Source organism: Neolamprologus multifasciatus, chromosome 8, assembly GCF_963576455.1.
Source record: "Neolamprologus multifasciatus chromosome 8, fNeoMul1.2, whole genome shotgun sequence".
Classification (NCBI taxonomy): Eukaryota; Metazoa; Chordata; class Actinopteri; order Cichliformes; family Cichlidae; genus Neolamprologus; species Neolamprologus multifasciatus.
The window spans coordinates 28449183-28469752 of NC_140446.1; the positions used below are offsets into that span (position 1 = coordinate 28449183).

Here is a 20570-nt window from a genome sequence, read left to right on the forward strand (position 1 = left end):
GAACCACGTGAGCTAGCGCAATAATTTTTTTTGCATATGAAACCGGAGGAGTTGTACTTACATCTTATACCATCAGCTTGTCCTCGGTCACAGTTTCCTTCCACATATAACTTTGCAAAAACTGCATAAAAAGCACTTGCAGCAACAAAAACATAATATTCCAGAAACACACTTTGCCGATCCGATCAGCTGTTTGTAACACTTCCTACATTGGATTAGACGTCAGCGCGAAGTATCGCATGTCCGCCATGACCTGCCCGAAACCGGAAGTGACGTAATTTTCGCGGAAAATTTAGTTTTTTACTTGTAGGTCTTAAAAGCCTATACTGGTGTTTTTAAAAGTCATGTTTGACTTTATGCTTTTATGAATAGTTTCTGGGATGCTCAGAACTCATATTGCACTGCTGGAAATAGTTTATTTTGATGCAGATGCTGCTTTTTTGCAAATTTGCATCATAGGATTGTTTTACGTTTTTCCTGCAGTATATAAAAATTGGTGTATCTCAGAAATAAAACTATGAAGACACTCAAAATAAATTTCCTGTGGTGGGAAACTGTTTTTTGCAACTTTTTTGTATTTACAGTTTTGAGGGATAAGCCTCTTAAATTTCTCTAATTAGAAATATATGTTAAAAAAACAAAAACGATTTTCAATTTTTCTGTAGTTTATTGCACTTTTTTGCAATTTATGTGGTTACTATGGACTTAATGCATAAATATTATTAAAATTTGGGCTATAATGGTTGTATTGATGTATAGCAACTTGAAATGCTCCCAAAAATGGCTCCACAACATGTAAAAATATAATATAAGCTCTGGCGGACTTGGTTCTATGGTAGGTCTTAAAGGGTTAACTTGTTTGTCATGTAGGCATTTTGACAGACTTCCTATAAAAATGTACCTAGTTAAAACTCTACACAGTATACAGTGCAGTTACTTCATATGTATTCAAAATCACATTTGAGGCTCTCTGTGTTGACGGCTGAGGCCCAAAGTGGGTCATGGAGCAGGACGATGATAATAAGCACATAAGCTAATGTGCTGCAGAGTGTCAGGAAAGAAAAAGAATCAAATGCTGTGGTGGGCTCTGAAGTGTGCGACGCCTAAACAGAGCTCAGTGAACTGAAACAATGTTGTCAACAAGAGAACTTGTTACAAGTTCAGTTCCTGCTAAAGGTGGTCGGACAAGCTTTTGAGTGACAGGGTGTTCGATCTTCAGAGGACTGCAAAGACTCACATGAACATAGATTTAGGAAGCAAAGCAGATAATGCGACGTTAGACCAGTGTGTGGTGACGACTCTCTTTTTCTGCAGTCATACTGTGACGACCCAGACTTGGTGCTGGAGCTGAAGAATCTCATAGTCATCTTTGCTGACACACTACAGGTTGGTTAAGAGTGGGACTTTGTTGTTTGTGACTCGTGTGAAAACGTGTTTTCTGACCGTGTGATGTTTGTGCAGGGGTTCGGCTTCCCGGTAAACCGTTTGTTTGACCTGCTGTTTGAGGTTAGAGACCAGTACAACGAAACCCTGCTGAAGAAATGGGCGCTGGTTTTCAGGTGGGTTTCACTCACGTGTGGACGTGCAGAAACACTTTGACACAAAGCTAAAAAATGACAATTTGACAATAACAATTGTGTTTGCGGTAAGGCTTTCTTCTGCTGTGACGTCCCCGTCTGTATGCAGCCTGCATATTTTGTTTGAACAAAGCAGAGCAGCTAAAAACACACAACTAAAACCAGAATCAGCTTTGTTCGTACTGTTTCAGCAAAGCATCAGCACTAGGGCTGGGTATCGTCACTGATTTCTAGAATCGATTCGATTCTGATTCACAAGGTCCCGAATCGATTCGATCCACGATTCGATTCAATTTGATTTGAATCTGGGAAATTTTGACAATCAGAAATATTATAATTCAGATTAGTACATTTACATCTTTTTATATATATAAAAAGGAAGCTGACACTCGCAAGACTTTATCAAAGGTGTGAGCATCACAGCAGAGGCCTTTGTGTCAAAGTAGCTGAAGATAAAACACAGAAAAACATGAAGGAGATTTTCCTGTTCTGGATTATATAAAATTATTCTGCAGCACATCAAAAACAAAAGAAAACCATTAATGAACACATGAACGTTACCTCTGAAGTTACAGCGGTTTGATTAGAGACACAGCGTTTTGCATTTTGTATAATTTTAAATTTGTTCAGTATTGAACGGCAGAAATGAGGTTTTCTTTACAGAAGTATGTAAACAGAAAAAAAAACAGCGTCTGACAGCCTGTAAACAACGGTAGACATGTGCGTAACAAGCAAGCGAATAATGCAGAAAACAGTACAGAGAGAGAGAGAGAGAGCTGTGCATGAAGTGTGATTTTTATCGTGGTGGAAGCAAAACAGTAAAAGTCAGAGTGAATTCATGACGATGTTTATGTGAAGCGTAGTTTGCTGCTTTTTTTGCTGCTGGTTCGGTTAATATTGTTTGGAGAGACATCAAACTAACAGCTTTAGAATCGACGCAAAAAGGGCGTGAACACAAAGCTCGACCCGCCGACAGATCAGAATCAGCGAGCTGTCGGCTTTCAACCCCGACCGTGTCCGTGCCGTCAGGTGAGAAAGGCGACATCTAACTGATTCTGATCCGCAGGTCCCGCTGTGTGTTTACGTCTTTGTGCAGAATCCGTGTTCCTGCTCTCATTTACTGTCTTAGCTGTTTGGTGGTTGTTGAAATTTTGTGAGATTTCACCAGAGATTCTGTCATTTCGGGCAAAATAAATTTATATTAAAAATCGATTCAGGATTTTAATGAATCGATTTCACGTTATCCAAGCCAGAATCGATTCGATTATAAAAACCCACCCCTAATCAGCACCATGTGAGGGAAGTTGTTCTTTTTTTCATATCATTGATCTGAAAATGGCACTGAGACGACATTAAACTGAAAAATGCAATGGAAACATTTAAAGTGTTTTTTGTTTCTGTGTGTGATAACTCTGATCTGTGTTCCCACAGAGAGATCTTTGAACTGGACAACTACAGTCCCATCCCAGTGGAGACAGAGGAGGAATATAAACTGGTTGTCAGCCGCTTTCCCTTCCACGATGCTGAGATAGAGAAGGTAACGTGTTCAAGTACCACCATCTCCCCAATCTGGCACGGTTGCATCCACGTAAAAGAAAGATTTCCTAAAAGTCAACTTGTGTTGGATGAATATTAATACAGTTTTTCTGTGTGTGTGTGCATAAGCAGCAGGACTTTCCTAAGAAGCTGCCAATGTCCCAGTCCGTCCCTCAGATCTACACCCAGGTCAAAGAGTTCATCTACGCCAGCCTCAAGTTCTCAGAGTCGCTACACCGCAGGTACACTACTCTACGTTCACTCGCCAACACGTCTACATATCTAATCTCCCTGGACTGTCGTCTCTTCACTTTGCAACTGTCAAGTTTGTTGTGTGTCCAGTTCAACAGAGATTGACGACATGTTGCGAAAATCTACCAACCTGTTGCTGACAAGAACTCTCAGCAGTTGTCTGCAAAACCTTATCAAGAAGCCTCACATAGGACTGACCGAGGTTAGAACTGCTCACACACACAGTCGTGAAAAGCATTCAGGATTCAGGCTAGAACTGTAACCTTGTCTCTGTAGCTGGTACAGATCATCATTAACACCACCCACCTGGAGCAGGCCTGCAGGTATCTGGAGGAATTCATAACGAACATCACCAACGTCTCCCCAGAAACAGTTCACACCACAAGACTCTACGGATTGTCCACCTTCAAGGTGATTTGTGCCTTTAGCAGTCACCTTCTTCATACCTCGGTTGTAATGAGTTTACTGTTAGCTTTCTTACCTCTGAGCAGTCTGATTCTTTTCTGACTTCTTGCTTTTTCATCCGGTGAACATATTCACCTTTTTAGTCTATAAACTGATAAGAGATCATTTTGTGGGAGAATCGCAGTAAATCAGCAGTTATTGAGGCCAGCCACGTTCAAACACCTTTGTTCATTATTCTGATGCTCAGTTCTTCAGCAGGTCGTCTCTGCTTACATCCCTGATTACATTCAGTTGCTGCCATGTGATTGGCTGATTAATGAGATGTTAAACGGGTGTACTTAATGAAGTGGCAGAAATTGAAGCTCTGTGTCTCCATTCCAAAAATGAATGTGTGTAGGAAGAACAATAATATTTGCTCCCATTTAGGGCTGGGCGATATGGCCTCAAATCCATATAATCTGAAGCACATGCGGTAACGATATATATCACAATATATTCTTTTCTTCTGTATAACGTATTTTCCACACTATAAGGCACATTTAAAATCCTTTAATTTTCTCAAAAATCGAGAGTGTGCCTTATGTATGAATTCTGGTTGTGCTTACTGACCTCGAATCGAATTTGGCAGAAAACTGTTAAAAATGTTTTAGTACAACTTTGGTAAGCCGCACTGCTTGATGGATTGTCAGAGCATTACAGCTGCCGTAGTGAGGAGCTTCACGGAGTAATCTGGGTCCTAAACTCCGTCTCTTCAGGTCCCAAAGTCAAACGAACACTAAGAGTTAAAAACGGTCTAAATTCTTTCATCTTTAATTAAATCATCAGCGTTGCTGCTTTACCAGGTGTAACAATTAAGTTTAACATCCATGAAAACAGAATTTATTAAATTTAACGGAGTTAGAAGTTAACAGGAAGTTAGCTCGCTAGTTTCCACCTAAACATTTCATACCATGTTCTGACTGAGAGATTTCTGAAGCTAATTCAAACGTACAGCTCTGCTACCACTTCCAACATAAATGAAGACAGAAAACTAAACAGCAGTGACGTTTGCAGGGTTACTGAAGTTGGACTAGCTGGAATATAATGTTGTGCTACGTGATTGCTAGCGACACAGCTATGTTAGCATAACATTAGCACAGTGAAGCTGGAGGATGAACGCTAACTTTTTCCCACTGATAAAAGTTAACGTGAGGGATTCTGGTGGTCAGGGACAAATGCAATCGCATAGCAGGATGCTATACACGGGCCAAACTTCAGTCAGGAGAACAACTGAGATTATTCATCCACAATACGAGGTTAGTCATTAATATACTGCAACAACATGGGAACAGAGCAGCTGCAGAGAATTCAACATTAATGAATCAATGTTACAGAAGTGGAGGAAGCTCAGTTTTTGGCTTTCCCCATATTTCAAAAGTGCTTCATCTCTTTGCTGTGACTGTCGCCCGCCATAATTTGCAGATGATAATGGTTTTAGCTGCTGCGATGCTTTCGACCGAAACAGGCGCAGCTTGATGACATCATCAACATGCGCTATCGCGATAGAGCGGTATAGTCAAAATCTCTATCGTTGGCCAAATTTATATCGTTTCTATCGTATCTCGTTTATATCGCCCACCCCTACTCCCATTAAATCTTGTGAAAACGTTGTTCCAGGATGCTCGTCATGCTGCAGAGGGAGAGATTTATACCAAACTGAACCAGAAGATCGATGAGTTCATCCAGCTAGCAGACTACGAATGGGGCATGGCCGAGTCTGACGGCCGCGCCTCAGGGTATCTCATGGACCTGATCAACTTCCTACGATCTACCTTCCAGGTGTTCACACACCTCCCGGTGAGTTTAGCCGCCTCCAACCTCCACACGTTAGCTCAGCACCTCTGGGAGCTGTGGAACATAAACGGTGTGGGGTTGTGTTGTTGTTGTCCTTTCTGTTCACACACTAGCTGTGTGGCGTGCCGTGAGGTTGATCTTTTGTTGATAATACGAACGCATGATTATTTTTGTTTGGTTTTTTTCCTTCCCTGACTTCCCACCATCCCTCTGTTGTTTTTTACGCCCTCATAGCATTTCTATCAGATTGTAGGTGGTGTCTGAAAGGTTTTACGTGGAGCTATGTACATGTTGCAGTGCTGATTTCTGCATGATGTGCTGTTACTGGCTTGTGCAATGTTTTTGCAAACTGACATCATCTCCAACCCAACGGAGCACATTAGATAAGTGTAAAGGAAACTGTCAAACCAGAAACTGTTATTTGAGCTCACAGCCTGATTGGTCTGTTGGCTGTACCTGCCCTTCTCACCTGCATGTGCAATTATTTCTCCTTATTATCTCCTGCTGTGTCTCCATCCACACCTTCTGTAATGCACAGCTTTGTAACTGAATTGTTTTACTCCTTGATTAATTTGACATATCAAGCATGCAAGATATCTCTAGCTGAACTTACCTCCTCCTGTCCATTTATTGTTGCCACATTTCTTTTCCTGTCCTTTCCCTCTTTCCCTCTCCTTCTTCCATTTTTGGTTGGTTTGGGGGTTCTCTGCTCAGAATAACAACAATGATCATGCATCAATGTCGGTGAGTATCCCTGCCTGGATTTATAACACTTTGCTGCTAAGCTACAGGCAGAATGGCGATACAATGCATGCTAATGTTTGCCTTCAGAAGTCCCACAACTCTAAGCTTGTGGTTCTGCCATAGACTGACTATAAAAGATTGATGTAGCCACCATGACATCACCTATGAGGTATTCCCATTGTGAGCATTTTGTTTCCATTTTAGTTCTTTGAAACGGGACATTACAGGATAGGCAGACCTTACTGTGGGACAGGGGGACACTGCAGGCTAACTGGCTGAAGACTTACAGTCTGCAACTCAGCACTTTTGCTTTGGCTTCACTTTGCAGACATGAAAACTTTAATATACAATCTGGAACTGTTGCTAATGAAAACATTCACAGACCATAATTACATTCAAACTTGAGCAACAGATACTTTTATCTGCGGGAGACCAAGGATGAAGTAACATCCACTGCATATGAAAGCTAAGGCCAGAATACTGCAATTCAACTCACCTTTATTTATACAGTAGCAAATCACAACAGCAGATGCCTCAAGATGCTTTACTGTAAAGTAAAGACCCTGCAACCAGTCTTTACCTTGGCAACAATGGAAGGGAAACACTCGCTTTAACGGGAAGAAACCTCCAGCAGGACCAGGCTCAGGGAGGGGCAGCACAGCCGTTTGGGGTTAGGGGAGGAAGCACAAAGACAGAGCCAGACATTTATAATAACTAATAATTAAATGAAGAGAGATGTGAGTGAAAAAGGTGACTGAAGAAGAAGAAAAACGACATCATGGAAATCCCAGTTTTTTCATGCAAATTGTTTCTGTGTGTTTCTTGACTCCGTTTGCTTTTGAAGCCTTGGTTTCATTTTTATCTCTGCTGTTGAATGTTGAATGTCCTGTTAGCTTTATAAACGGTGGCACAGTGGGTAGCACTGTTGCCTCACACCAAGAAGGTCCTGAGTTTGACTCCACATCCTGGCCAGGGCCTTTCTGTGTGGAGTTTGTTTATTCTAGTTTTATTTTATTGTCTATTATTCTCTTTTTTTCTTTTTTCGTTTTACTATTATTTAGTTTTCATTATTGTTTAATACTTGTTTTATATTTTCTTGCTGTCTGGAAATAACTTTGGTCAACTACGTTGTGTTTGTTAAACTGCTCTAAAAATAGAGTTGTAATGGTTGGAAATGGGCTTAGAGTCCACTGGGATCTGAGTGCAGGGTTTTTATTTAACCTCAGTACGGATGCCTGTTTAGAGGAAAGTAGGAAATTAAGAACAACCAAGGTCTCTGCAGCTATCTGTGAGTTTGTTAGCAAGGGAGCATAATTCAGGCCCATCTGTAAGGTGTAAAAATGTTGTGTTCTGGCCTCACTTTCAGTGCTACAGTAAACTACATGTAACTCTGAGCTTGATGCCAGTCACTGCTAACCAGGAACACCAGCTGACTGCTGTTTATATAGTGAACCTGGAAACTTCTTTGAGGCCACACCCCGCAGCTACACTCGGCACATAAATAAAACTTCAGGGAATAGATTGTTTTTGTCTATGTTTTATACTAGCTGTACTATACTTTATGGATCAATTCAAAGTTCGTTCAAAGTTGCATTTCTAACACTTGAAGGAGATTTAACATGAAGCACTTTCAATTTGTTCAAGGTGCCTATGTGAAACCAAATCCAGGTACCAGATATTCAAATCAAATCCAAAACAAAAAATCTAATTTATTTATATAGCACAAAGACCGAAGTACACCAAAGTGCTTTCCAGTAAAACCATGATACAGAAAAAAATCACAATATAAAATAAATTACAGATATAAAATAATTACATAATCTAAATGCAGAGCCAGATGTAAATTACCCTAATTAGCCTTGAATGCCGGGTTAAACAAGTACGTTTTTAGACGTGAAATCAATTCGATATTTAATAGGAAGCCAATGTAAGTTGGCTAGAACAGGGGTGATGGAATCAAACTGGAGCTTGATTTACTGCCGGAGAATGTGGGGCCCTTAACACTGAGATTTTATCTATAAAATGATTTAGAAATTTTTTGCAGAGAGCCGGGGAGGCACCCATCGAAACATCAGAGCAGGGATTAACCACTGAGTTAAAGATTTTGAACAGAACTCGAGGATTGTGACAATTAGTTGCGATGATGTTTGACAAAAAAGAAGTTTTTGCCATTTTGACAGCCTTCTGAAATTTAGATCGGCTCATATGCAGGATGTCAAAGGACACCTGAAGTTGATCTTTTTTCCATCTCCTCTCAGCTCGACGACATTCACGTCTAAGAGCGAGGGTGGATTCATTTAGCCAGAGTTGGCGAGAGGTTTTACGGCGTTTAGTCTTTACTGGAGCCGCAGTGTCCAAAGTAGAAGAGCATCTAGACATGAAAGAGTTGGGCTTTTTACCCGATGGAACATTCTCCCTACAAATTGGTCCTGGGTGTGGGACCAGTCAAGAGCGATTCAGAAGACTCTTATCAGTACAACATTGAGGGACATGGGACCACCCTCCTTCTCGGAGTCCCTGGGTGAGGAGCTTGAGATACTCCACTCGGGGACTCTCTCCACATGAGCAGCACGACTCCAACAGTGAGACCTGGTAGGGCGTGATTGGGAGAAACGGCCTCTCCCACCTAGGACTGGGCCATATCATACCGTTCATGGTAATACCGGTATAATGTTGTACAACGATGAGAAAATGAAATATGGCGATAGAATATGGGTAAAACACGCATGCACAGTGCCTTTGTTTTCATACGCACATGGCAGAAAAAGCATGGCGGCGACAGAGAATGAGAAGGACGAAAGCGGATCGTTGAATGCAACGGATGAATCAGAATTTGTTTGTAAAAATGTTGCAACTTCAGTCGAACTGGTTTGGCTTTCTTCCGTCAGATACACACCAAAGCACATTTTTTGGTAGAGCATGCTAGCGGGCACCAGTAGGCAACGGTTCACCCGTTGCCTACTGGTGGTGGTCAGAGGGCCCGGTGGCGCCAGTGTCCGGCAGCCTCGCCTCTGTCAGTGCACCTTAGGGTGGCTGTGGCTACAATGTAGCTGCCATCACCAGTGTGTGAATGGGTGGATGACTGGTTGTGTAAAGTGCTTTGGGTCCTTAGGGACTAGTAAAGCGCTATACAAATACAGACCATTTACCATATATATACACACACACACACACACACACATACACATAAGTCACCATCAAGTGCGAGATCTGCCAAGGAGATGCTCTGTCCCCACTGCTGTTCTGCATAGGCCTGAATCCCCTGAGTGAGATCATTGACAAGACTGGCTACAGATACAGACCACCTCCTGTACATGGATGACATCAAGCTGTATGTCAAGAGTGAACGAGACATCGATTCACTGATCCATCCTGACCACCAGGATTTACAGCAGTGACATCGGGATGTCGTTTGGTCTCAAGTGTAGTTGGATGATAACAAAGAGAGGGAAGTTCATCCATTCATGTCCTGCAGCTCAAACACACTTGAGTTATGCAGCAGAGCAAAACACACCAGCAAGTCCATCAAGAATGGGTCCGTAAAAACGTATTCAAGGTTTGGGCCTCAAGTCCAATCAGGTTGATATGCTGATAAAGACTCACTGGTAGTTATCACAATTGTTTGATTGCAGAGTGGCACAACCAGTCATTACTTTCTGGGGTAATTCCCAGAATTACTCAGGGACAGGCCGGTTTGAATAGCTTCTTTCCTTAGTTAATGGCTACTAATTATTTAATAATATCTTGGATTTTACTTGGTTCATCTCTGTTCATTGTTTAAATTAGTTTGATGATCTGAAACACCGTGTGTGTGACAAATGTGTGTGACTTTTTAATTTTTCATTTAACTTTTTCATGTTTACATAACCTGTAAACATTTATATAATGTTTACAGGTTATGTTATTACCTGTAATTATTGATTACAGGTAATCAATAATTTTTTCCATTTTTCTAGCAAATACAGAACATGATTTAAGACTTTTGCACAGTACTATATTTATACCTGTTCATGAAGAATTTGAGACAACACTAACATGGAATTATCCTTTGCCCTTCTTGCTCTTTATTCCCCATTTCTGTATTACTCCTATATCCTCTTTTCACATACCCTCCTCCTTCTTCTCTTTCGAACTTTTTACCCCAACTGTTTATCTCAATCTGTTATTATTCACCTTCCTTTTCCCATCCTGGCCTTCCTACATATTTTTAAAACTCAAATACTGCCCGTTCTCTCTTTATAAAATGTTCACCCCATCAAATGACTTCATTCTGTCGCTTTCCCCTCCTCTCATCCTCATCCTCTACCAACTCTGTCCCCATCCTAATCTTTCCATCCTTCATCTCTCCTCTTGCTTCTTGTCTGTGCCTTCCTTCTCCCTGAATCTCTCCCTGTGCAGGGAAAAGTGGCCCAGACAGCTTGTATGTCAGCCTGCAAGCATCTGTCCACATCACTGATGCAGATGCTGTTGGACACGGAGCTCAAACAGATCAGTATGGGGGCCATTCAGCAGTTCAACTTAGATGTTATTCAGTGTGAATGTGAGTATAAACAATTGTAATGTTGAAACATTTGTTTTCTTTTAATTTTAATAAGATACAATAACATTCTATTGTAACTAAGAAAAATACTGAAATGCTTTTAATGTAATATCATCTTATCACTTGTCAGATGATGATTCTTACAAACACTGTTGGGTGTAATGTGTTCCAAAGTAACACATTACTGTAATCACAAGGCATTTTTCAGCAACATGGTAATGTAACGCGATATTGTAGTAAATTCAGTAGTGACATTACAGTTGCAATTATGTTGTTAGTCACATTACAGAGGTTTTGTAGTTACCTGCACGTCAGGTGGATGAAAAGAAAACAAGCAAATGCACCTTCTTCTTTGTGTGCACTCACACATGCATGCAGGAGCAGTCTGCAGCTTGTGAGGAGTGGATGTATGGAAATGATTACAGCGACCAGAGTGCGATGGTGAAGTGAAAACTACTTCCGCTACAGAAACAAGAGCATAATACTGATAACAAAACCTCTGCACAGACAGCACGGAGGCTGCATCTTCATTAGGACAGAGATATGTGTTTATATTGTTAACTGGTAGTTATGTGACAGTAGGGCTGCTCGATATAACCATATATATCTGATGACGATATAAAAACGTCTGTCGTTTGTTTCGTGGTGTCGCAAAATAAACTGTTTACTGCAATATTTTTTCATGGTTTTGATGTCACTGTAGTTATTATTAATTTCTTAAAGTTCTCTCTTTCTCTTATATTTAATATAACCACACTACGGACAGACAAGCGCCTGTTTTTATGCGTTGTGGTTAGCAACAACGACAGTAACAGCATCGCGTGTCCGCTTGTTTATGTTCCACATAAACCTTTCACAATAAAGCTCAGATCCTGTTGAGACTTTTCAAAATAAACTGAATCACGTGAAAGAGCAGATTATTTACAGATGAGAAGTAAAAAAGACGCCAGGTGCTAAAAAATAAAGCTTAGACTCAAACGTTAGAACAGGCTTTCCCCCGCAGCACGCCGTGTAATAAATACTCACAAAGAAAACGGCGCCGTTACAACTTATGTCTAAAAATTTATCGTTTCATGCATCGGTTAAAACACTCGACTCCAGCTACATGACGCGCAGCTGGAAACACTTCACGCAAGTCGAGCTGCCCGAGATTCACAGACTTTACAGAAAATGTTACATTTTTGTGATTTATATCGTTATCGGACGATAGATGTCTTATATCGGGAGATGAGATTCTGGTCATATTACACAGCCCTATGTGACAGCGCGTTTCAATTAAATTTACAGAGTAACATGAAAGTAATTTAATGAGTACTATAACGAATTACTGCATTACGTTTAAGGACAGTGACGTTTTATGTGTAACTAAATAGTTTTTTCCTGATCCAGCATTTAGCTGAATGACCACAGACCTCCAAATGTCCAGTGTGTGCTTGTATAGTGACAAACAGACCTGAAACTCCAGCTTTGAGCTGACCGTTTTGTGACGTTGTCTTTGTAACTTCTCAGTGTTTGCCAGCTCAGAACCAGTGCCTGGGTTTCAAGGAGACACTCTTCAGCTGGCCTTCATCGATCTACGACAGGTAAACTTTTATCGCTAAGCCTTAAACCAGAAACAGCTCAAACGCAAAGACAAAGGAAAAGAATTGGGGCAATGCATGTTGGGTAGGCATGGTGGAGAGAAATGCAGATGGACAGATGTTGGTGGATTTTACAAAAAGGATGGAAATGACCACGGTGACCATGTGTTTAAAAAGAGGGAGGAACAGAATGATGAATAAGGGTGGAGGAAGGTGAACACCCGGGGGCTACGTCTTATACAGAAGGTAAAATCTGAAAGTGAGAGGAGACTGAGGCTACGTCCACACGTACCCGGGTATTTTTGAAAATGCAGATTTTTCTATGTTTGCACCTTTCGTCCACACATAAACGGTGTTTTTGGTCACTGAAAACTGAGATTTGTAAAAACTCCGACCAGGGTGAATATTTTCCAAAACTCCGTTTTTGCATTTACGTGTGGACGAGAAAAACGGAGAAAACGCAGCGTCAAAGGTGTGCGCCTTTTTTGACGTCACACTGTGCGCCACGTTATTGTTTCGGTGAAATGAATTTCTACAATACTGTTACTGTTAATTGTTCTCTCTGCAGAGTTTAAATGCTTACATATACACACACAGTTACTGTCCCTCCACACATATGACTCAGTGGGACGGGATTATTTTTTAAAACAAAAACGGAAAACCTCCGTTTTCAAAAATACCCGTGTACGTGTGGACGTAGCCTGAATGTGGTGGCAGTGGAGTCTGTGGGATGATTTTGCAAATCAAAAAGAGGAAGTGAGTGAAGACAGAGGCAAAGATTCAGTGGAGAAAGCTGAAGAAGGGAGAACGTTGCAAAGAGTTCAAGGAGGAGCTGAGAGAAAGTACAGCTGAAACGGTGAGGCGAACTACCAAGAAGGTGTTTGGTAGCAGAGAGGAAAGAGACTTGGGAGTAGAACGAGCAGTTACAGAAATTATTAAAGGAAGAAATTAAGAATAAGTAGGTTAGTCAGGGAGATGTAGAAAGTATACAGGAGGACTGGGAGGCTAGACAAAGATGAAGGCTTATAATGAGTTGTATGTGAGTTGGGACTTGTCAGCATCGAGCTAGAAAGGATGTGCAGCAGGTTAGTGATTAAAGACAGGGATGGAAATTTACTGTCAAGTAAAGAAAGTGTGTTGAGAAGATGTAGGGAGAGAGATAGGACAGATGGAGGAGTGTCAGTGGATCAGGAAGTCCAGAGGATTAGGAAGTAGGAAGTAGGAAGTGAAGGCAGCTTTGAAGAGGAGGAAGAGGAGAAATGTGATTGGCCCAGATGACATACCTGTGGAGGTATGAGGACGGAGGCGTTTTTATCCAGATAGTTTAACATGATCTTGGAGAGTGAGAGGATGTCTGAGGAGTGGAGGAGGACTGTACTGACACTGATGAGGATAAAGGTGATGTGATGATGCTAGAGACAGAGGTGAGTATGAGTGAGCAGCAGTAGTCATGCTGGGAAACAGCACCAACACAGTGTTGCTTATGTATATGAAGCACATGTTTGTTAAGTACTTGAAGAAAGAGATGAAGTACGTTTTCTACTAGTTATGTAGACTGTGTGACTGGTGCATGCTAATCTTCTAGTTACTGTTGGTTACCTGAACATAAAAGCACGATAAAATACACAAAGATTGCACTATGTGGTTACTGTACTGTTCTAACCTGCAGTATGACGGAGCATGTCCTCCCAGCTACTACAGCTTCCTCCCATACTGCAGAGATGTACTTGCAGGGTTAACTGGTAATTCTAAACTGGCTGTCGATGTTAGCTCTGTGATAGACCGGACACCCATCCTGTGTCTGCTCGTAGTAGCTTATAGGCATAAAACACAAAGCTGTTCTTTACCTTTACCCCCCATTTACCTCCATTTTTTCAAATATGCTAGGTTACTGTCATGATGACTCCGCCCCCCATCCACAGGGTAACAGGTCAGGTGTCCCTGAGGCTAGCTGGTGCCCTGCCTGGAGCTGTTCTTGAGCACAGCTTAGTTTCCTGCCCCTCATTTGACAAGATGTGTCCATCTTCCTTTTTATACAGGCTGCTTGGTTAATCCTGGCCTGAGGTGACAGGGTTAGGAGGCGCCCACGGGCCGGGGTTACACAGAGGTCATCCTTTTACTTTTTGGGGGCATTCGCTGCTTTTTAGATCATTATCCCATCACCGTCAGAGGGAACCAAAGTCAAAAGTGTGTGTGTGTGTGAACGATTTCTTTTTGTCTGCACAGTCTTCTTGCTCTGAACGGGCGAATTATTAACAAGCCAGATTATCTAAACCAAACTAAAAGAGGACGATGGGCTGAGACTTTGCCGTCTGTCAGGTGTTATCAGCAATATAATCACAGACATCAGACAAACTAAGTGCTGTGCCAAACATGCTGCTGGTGATGTTTAGATAAGTTGTTGCCATGGATTCAGTGATGCTGCTAACACCAGCCCAAACTCTCCTGGAGATGTTCAGGTGAATGGAGATGTGAGGACTGTCATAGCATAAGATTCATGTGATTCTCATTCTCTGAGTTTCTGTTGGTTTTTAGTGACCCTTCTTCCAGAGGGGATAAGATGACCCAAACCAAATGAGCTACACCCCCGGACCTCCTCCAATTCAATTCAATTCAATTCAATTCAATTCAATTCAATTTTATTTATATAGCGCCAAATCACAACAAATGTCGCCTCAAGGCGCTTCATAGATACAGAGAAAAGCCCAACAATCATATGACCCCCTATGAGCAAGCACTTTGGCAACAGTGGGAAGGAAAAACTCCCTTTTAACAGGAAGAAACCTCCGGCAGAACCAGGCTCAGGGAGGGGCGGCCATCTGCTGCGACCGGTTGGGGTGAGAGAAGGAAGACAGGATAAAAGACATGCTGTGGAAGAGAGACAGAGATTAATAACAGATACGATTCAATACAGAGAGGTCTGTTAACACATAGTGAGTGAGAAAGGTGACTGGAAAGGAAAAACTCAATGCATCATGGGAATCCCCCGGCAGCCTACATCTATTGCAGCATAACTAAGGGAGGATTCAGGGTCACCTGGTCCAGCCCTAACTATATGCTTTAGCAAAAAGGAAAGTTTTAAGCCTAATCTTAAAAGTAGAGATAGTGTCTGTCTCCTGAATCCAAACTGGAAGCTGGTTCCACAGAAGAGGGGCCTGAAAACTGAAGGCTCTGCCTCCCATTCTACTTTTAAATACTCTAGGAACAACAAGTAGGCCTGCAGAGCGGGAGCGAAGTGCTCTAATAGGATGATATGGTACTACAAGGTCATTAAGATAAGATGGGGCCTGATTATTTAAGACCTTGTATGTGAGGAGCAGGATTTTGAATTCAATTCTGGATTTAACAGGAAGCCAATGAAGGGAAGCCAAAACAGGAGAAATATGCTCTCTCTTTCTAGTCCCTGTCAGTACTCTTGCTGCAGCATTTTGGATTAGCTGAAGGCTTTTCAGTGAGTTTTTTGGACATCCTGATAATAATGAATTGCAGTAGTCCAGCCTGGAAGTAATAAATGCATGAACTAGTTTTTCAGCGTCACTCTGAGACAGGATATTTCTAATTTTAGAGATGTTGCGCAAATGGAAGAACGCAGTCTTACATATTTGTTTAATATGTGCGTTGAATATCCTGGTCAAAAATGACTCCAAGGTTCCTCACAGTGTTACTGGAGGCCAAGGTAATGCCATCCAGAGTAAGAATCTGGTTAGATACCATATTTCTAAGCTTTTCAGCGCCGAGTACAATGACCTCAGTTTTATCCGAGTTAAGAAGCAGAAAGTTAGTGGCCATCCAAGTCTTTATGTCTTTAAGACATTCCTGCAGTTTAACTAATTGGTGTGTGTTATCTGGCTTCATGGACAGATAGAGCTGGGTGTCATCTGCATAGCAGTGAAAATGTATGCTATGTCTTCTAATGATGCTGCCTAGGGGAAGCATGTATAATGTAAACAGAATTGGTCCTAGCACTGAACCCTGTGGAACTCCATGATTAACCTCAGTGTGTGAAGAGGACTCTCCATTTACATGCACAAATTAGAGTCTATTAGATAGATATGATACAAACCACTGCAGTGCAATACCTGTAATACCTACAGCATGTTCTAATCGCTCTAATAGGATATTATGGTCAACAGTATCGAACGCTGCACTAAGGTCAAGAAGGACAAGCACAGAGATGAGTCCACTGTCAGAGGCCATAAGAAGATCATTTGTAACCTTCACTAAAGCTGTTTCTGTGCTGTGATGAACTCTGAAACCTGACTGAAACTCTTCAAATAAACCATTCCTCTGCAGATGATCTGTTAGCTGTTTGACAACTACTCTTTCAAGGATTTTTGATATGAAAGGAAGGTTGGAGATTGGCCTATAATTAGCTAAGACTGCTGGGTCTAGAGATGGCTTTTTGAGTAAAGGTTTAACTGCAGCCACCTTGAAGGCCTGTGGTACATAGCCGATTATTAGAGATAGGTTGATCATATATAAGATCGAAGAATTAATCAATGGCAGGACTTCTTTGAGCAGTTTTGTAGGAATGGGGTCTAAAAGACACGTTGATGGTTTGGAGGAAGTAACTATTGAAGTTAACTCAGAAAGATCAATTGGAGAAAAAGAGTCTAACTTAACATCAATGAAACTAAGAGTAGCTGTAGATAATATTACATCTGTGGGATGATTATTGGTAATTTTTTCTCTAATGATAAAAATTTTATTTGTGAAGAAGTTCATGAAGTCATCACTAGTTAACGTTAAAGGGATGGTTGGCTCAAAAGAGCTCTGACTTTTTGTCAGCCTGGCTACAGTGCTGAAGAGAAACCTGGGGTTGTTCTTATTTTCTTCAATCAGTGATGAGTAGTAAGCTGTTCTGGCTTTGCGGAGGGCTTTCTTATAAAACAACAAACTATTTCTCCAGGCTAAATGATGATCCTCTAAATTTGTGACACGCCATTTCCTCTCCAGATTACGAGTCATCTGCTTTAGGGTACGTGTTTGAGAATTATACCACGGGGTCAGGTACTTCTGATTAGAGACCTTAGTTTTCACAGGAGCTACAGTATCCAGAGTCGTACGTAGTGAGGAGGTGAAATTATTAACAAGATAATCGACCTCTGTTGGGGTAGCGTTCAGATAGCTGCTCTGCTCTGTGTTGGTACAGGGCATTGACGATGATAACAGTGGCTGGATTATATTCTTAAACTTAGTTACAGCGCTTTCAGAAAGACATCTACTTTGATAAAGTCTACTCTCCACTGCTGCGTAATCAATTATTGTAAATGTAAATGTTATCAAGAAATGATCAGACAGGAGAGGGTTTTCAGGAAACACTGTTAAATGTTCAGTTTCTATGCCATATGTTAAAACAAGATCTAGAGTGTGATTAAAGTGGTGGGTGGGTTCTTTTACATTTTGAGAGAAACCAATTGAGTCTAACAACAGATTAAATGCCATGTTGAGGCTGTCATTTTTAGCATCTACATGGATGTTAAAATCACCCACAATAATTATTTTATCTGAGCTCAGAACTAAATTAGATATAAAGTCTGAGAAATCAGACAGAAACTCTGTGTAAGGCCCAGGTGGACGATAGATGATAACAAGTAAGACTGGTTTCTGAGTTTCACAGCTGGGGTGGACGAGGCTAAGCATCAGGCTTTCAAATGAATTAAAGGTCTGTCTTGGTCTTTCATTAATTAATAGACTGGTGTGAAAAATTGCTGCCACACCGCCCCCTCGACCTGTGCTTCGAGATTTCTGGTAGTTAGAATGACTCGGGGGTGTTGATTCATTTAAACTAACATAATCATCCTGCTGCAACCAGGTTTCTGTAAGGCAGAGTAAATCAATTTGTTGATCAATTATTAAGTCATGTACTAACAGAGACTTGGAGGAGAGAGACCTAATATTTAATAATCCACATTTCACTGTTTTACTCTTTGGTTCAGATGTGGATACTGTATTGTTCTTTCTTTGTAAATGTTTAAGTTGTTTGTTGCTGGTTTTTAGTTTGTTTTTTGTCTTTTTGGAAGCAGACACAGTCTCTATGGAGATGGGTTTTTGGGGGGGTAGCAGGAGGAGGGAAGCTGCAGAGAGGCGTGTAAGACTGCAACTCTGCTTCCTGGTCCCAACTCTGGATAGTCATGTTTTGAGGGGTTTAATAAATTTGTCCATATTTATAGAAATGAGAGCTGCTCCATCCAAAGTGGGATGGATGCGTCTCTCCTAACAAGACCAGGTTTCCTCCAGAAGGTTTGCCAATTATCTATGAAGCCCACATCATTTCTGGGACACCACTCAGACAGCCAGCAATTTAAGGAGAACATGCGGCTAAACATGTCACTCCTGGTCTGATTGGGGAGGGGACCAGAGAAAACTACAGAGTCCGACATTGTTTTGGCAAAGTTGCACACCGATTCAATATTGATTTTAGTGACCTCCGATTGGCGTAACCGGGTGTCATTACTGCCGACGTGAATTATGATTTTATTGAATTTACGTTTACCCTTAGCCAGCAGTTTTAAATTTCCTTCAATGTCGCCTGCTCTGGCCCCTGGAAGACAATTGACTATGGTTGCCGGTGTCTCTAGCTTCACATGTCTGAGAACAGAATCACCAATTACCAGAGTTTGACCCCCAGCGGGTGTGTCACCGAGTGGGGAAAAACGGTTAGACACATGAACGGGTTGGTGGTGTACCTGGGGCTTCTGTTTAGGACTACGCTTCCTCCTCACTGTTACCCAGCCATCTTTCCCCAGCTGCTTGGGGTCTGCCGGGGAACAGCTAGCGGGGCCTACGCTATCTTCGGCTGCACCAGCTACAGGGGCCTGGCTAGCTAAGGGTGAGAGCAGGGTGCAAAGCCGAGTCTCCAGATCAGTAATCCTGGCCTCCAGAGCTGCAAATATGCTACATTTGTTACAGATATCATTACTGCTAAAGGAGGCCGAGGAGTAACTAAACATCTGACACAATGAGCAAGAAAGTGCAGAAGGGACAGGTGAAGTAGCCATGGTGCTAACGGGTCGGCTACGAGCTAAGCTAGCGAAACAGTACAGAGACAGTGAGTGAATACTATAAATTAGGTAGTGAGTACACAGAAAGTGTGCTTCGGATGAAGCACGTGAAGATTATACTGTGAAAAAAGAATGTATTTAAAAGTTGTTAATTAAACTGCTAAGCAAATAAGCTACTCAGAAACACCACTGTGTTTGAGCAGGAACAGGAAGCGATACTATACCACAGAGCAAGCGAACACCAAGTGACAGCGCCACCGACAGGAGACAGGGGAGACCATAATCAAAGGGTTCGTCTGTAGGGTCAGACCTGCACCGCCTTGCTGGTCATATGCGTTACGTGCCCTTGAATGCAGTCAAGGATGATGATTTTGACCACATCTCTGCAGCAGATTGTCTAAACATTACTAACATTTAAATTTACAATAATCAGCTACACTGCAGCGGGGAATACGTTTCACTATAGGACATTTTTACACTAGTATTTCTGTAAACAGTGTTTTCAGCTGATTCCTCTGCTCTTATCTTCTTCAGTGGCATCTGCCTAAAACAACACACAGCAGCTACCTAAACCTTATTCCCTCAGTTATTTTGTTAAGTGTTACATCCTCACTGTGTACGAGTCTGACTGTGGCAGCGAGAGTACTGACAGGAAGTAGGAGACACTTCTCTTCGCTGGCTTCCTGATAATTCTCAAAATCCAGAAGGAGAATTTCAAATTCTGTCTCTTTCCCACATTTGTCTTTGGTCCTTCATCTCTTCCCTCACCCCCAGGTGAGCCTGGTTCTGCTGCAGGTTTCTTCTTGTTAGATGGAGTTTTTCCTTCCTACAGTTGCCGAGTGTTTGCTCACAGGGGGTTGAGTGATTTGGGGAATTGCAGGTCTTTACCATACAATATAAATTGCCTTGAGGCAGCAGCTGTTGTGATTTGCAATATATAAATTAAGTAGAACTGAATTGAAAATACTTGTCATGTTAAAGGAAAAATACCCATTCTTATCATTTGACTTGAGTTCAGTGTCACTGCAGGCATAAAACAAATCTTTAGGTTTTAATGAAAGCACAGGAAGCATCCACAGCTGTTCAAACCAGTGGTCAA

General features: G+C 41.6%; 1 protein-coding gene across 7 annotated transcripts in view; it reads left to right on the forward strand.

The window, feature by feature from the left end:
* exoc6 (exocyst complex component 6) overlaps positions 1 to 20570 on the forward strand; it is a 69490-nt gene that overhangs the window by 32897 nt on the left and 16023 nt on the right. For 5 of the 7 annotated variants that reach the window (XR_014875705.1, XM_085170379.1, XM_085170381.1 and 2 more), the window contains exons 13-22: positions 1315 to 1386; positions 1462 to 1559; positions 3009 to 3114; positions 3246 to 3355; positions 3456 to 3567; positions 3642 to 3776; positions 5427 to 5606; positions 6318 to 6347; positions 10746 to 10887; positions 12397 to 12470. Coding sequence is in view for 6 of the 7 variants with exons in the window: in XM_085170379.1 (XP_085026505.1) it covers positions 1315 to 1386; positions 1462 to 1559; positions 3009 to 3114; positions 3246 to 3355; positions 3456 to 3567; positions 3642 to 3776; positions 5427 to 5606; positions 6318 to 6347; positions 10746 to 10887; positions 12397 to 12470 (1059 nt within the window). In the remaining variant the exon portion in view is untranslated. The remainder of the gene's footprint in view (positions 1 to 1314; positions 1387 to 1461; positions 1560 to 3008; positions 3115 to 3245; positions 3356 to 3455; positions 3568 to 3641; positions 3777 to 5426; positions 5607 to 6317; positions 6348 to 10745; positions 10888 to 12396; positions 12471 to 20570) is intronic. The other 2 variants (XM_085170382.1, XM_085170383.1) reach the window with 1 other exon arrangement.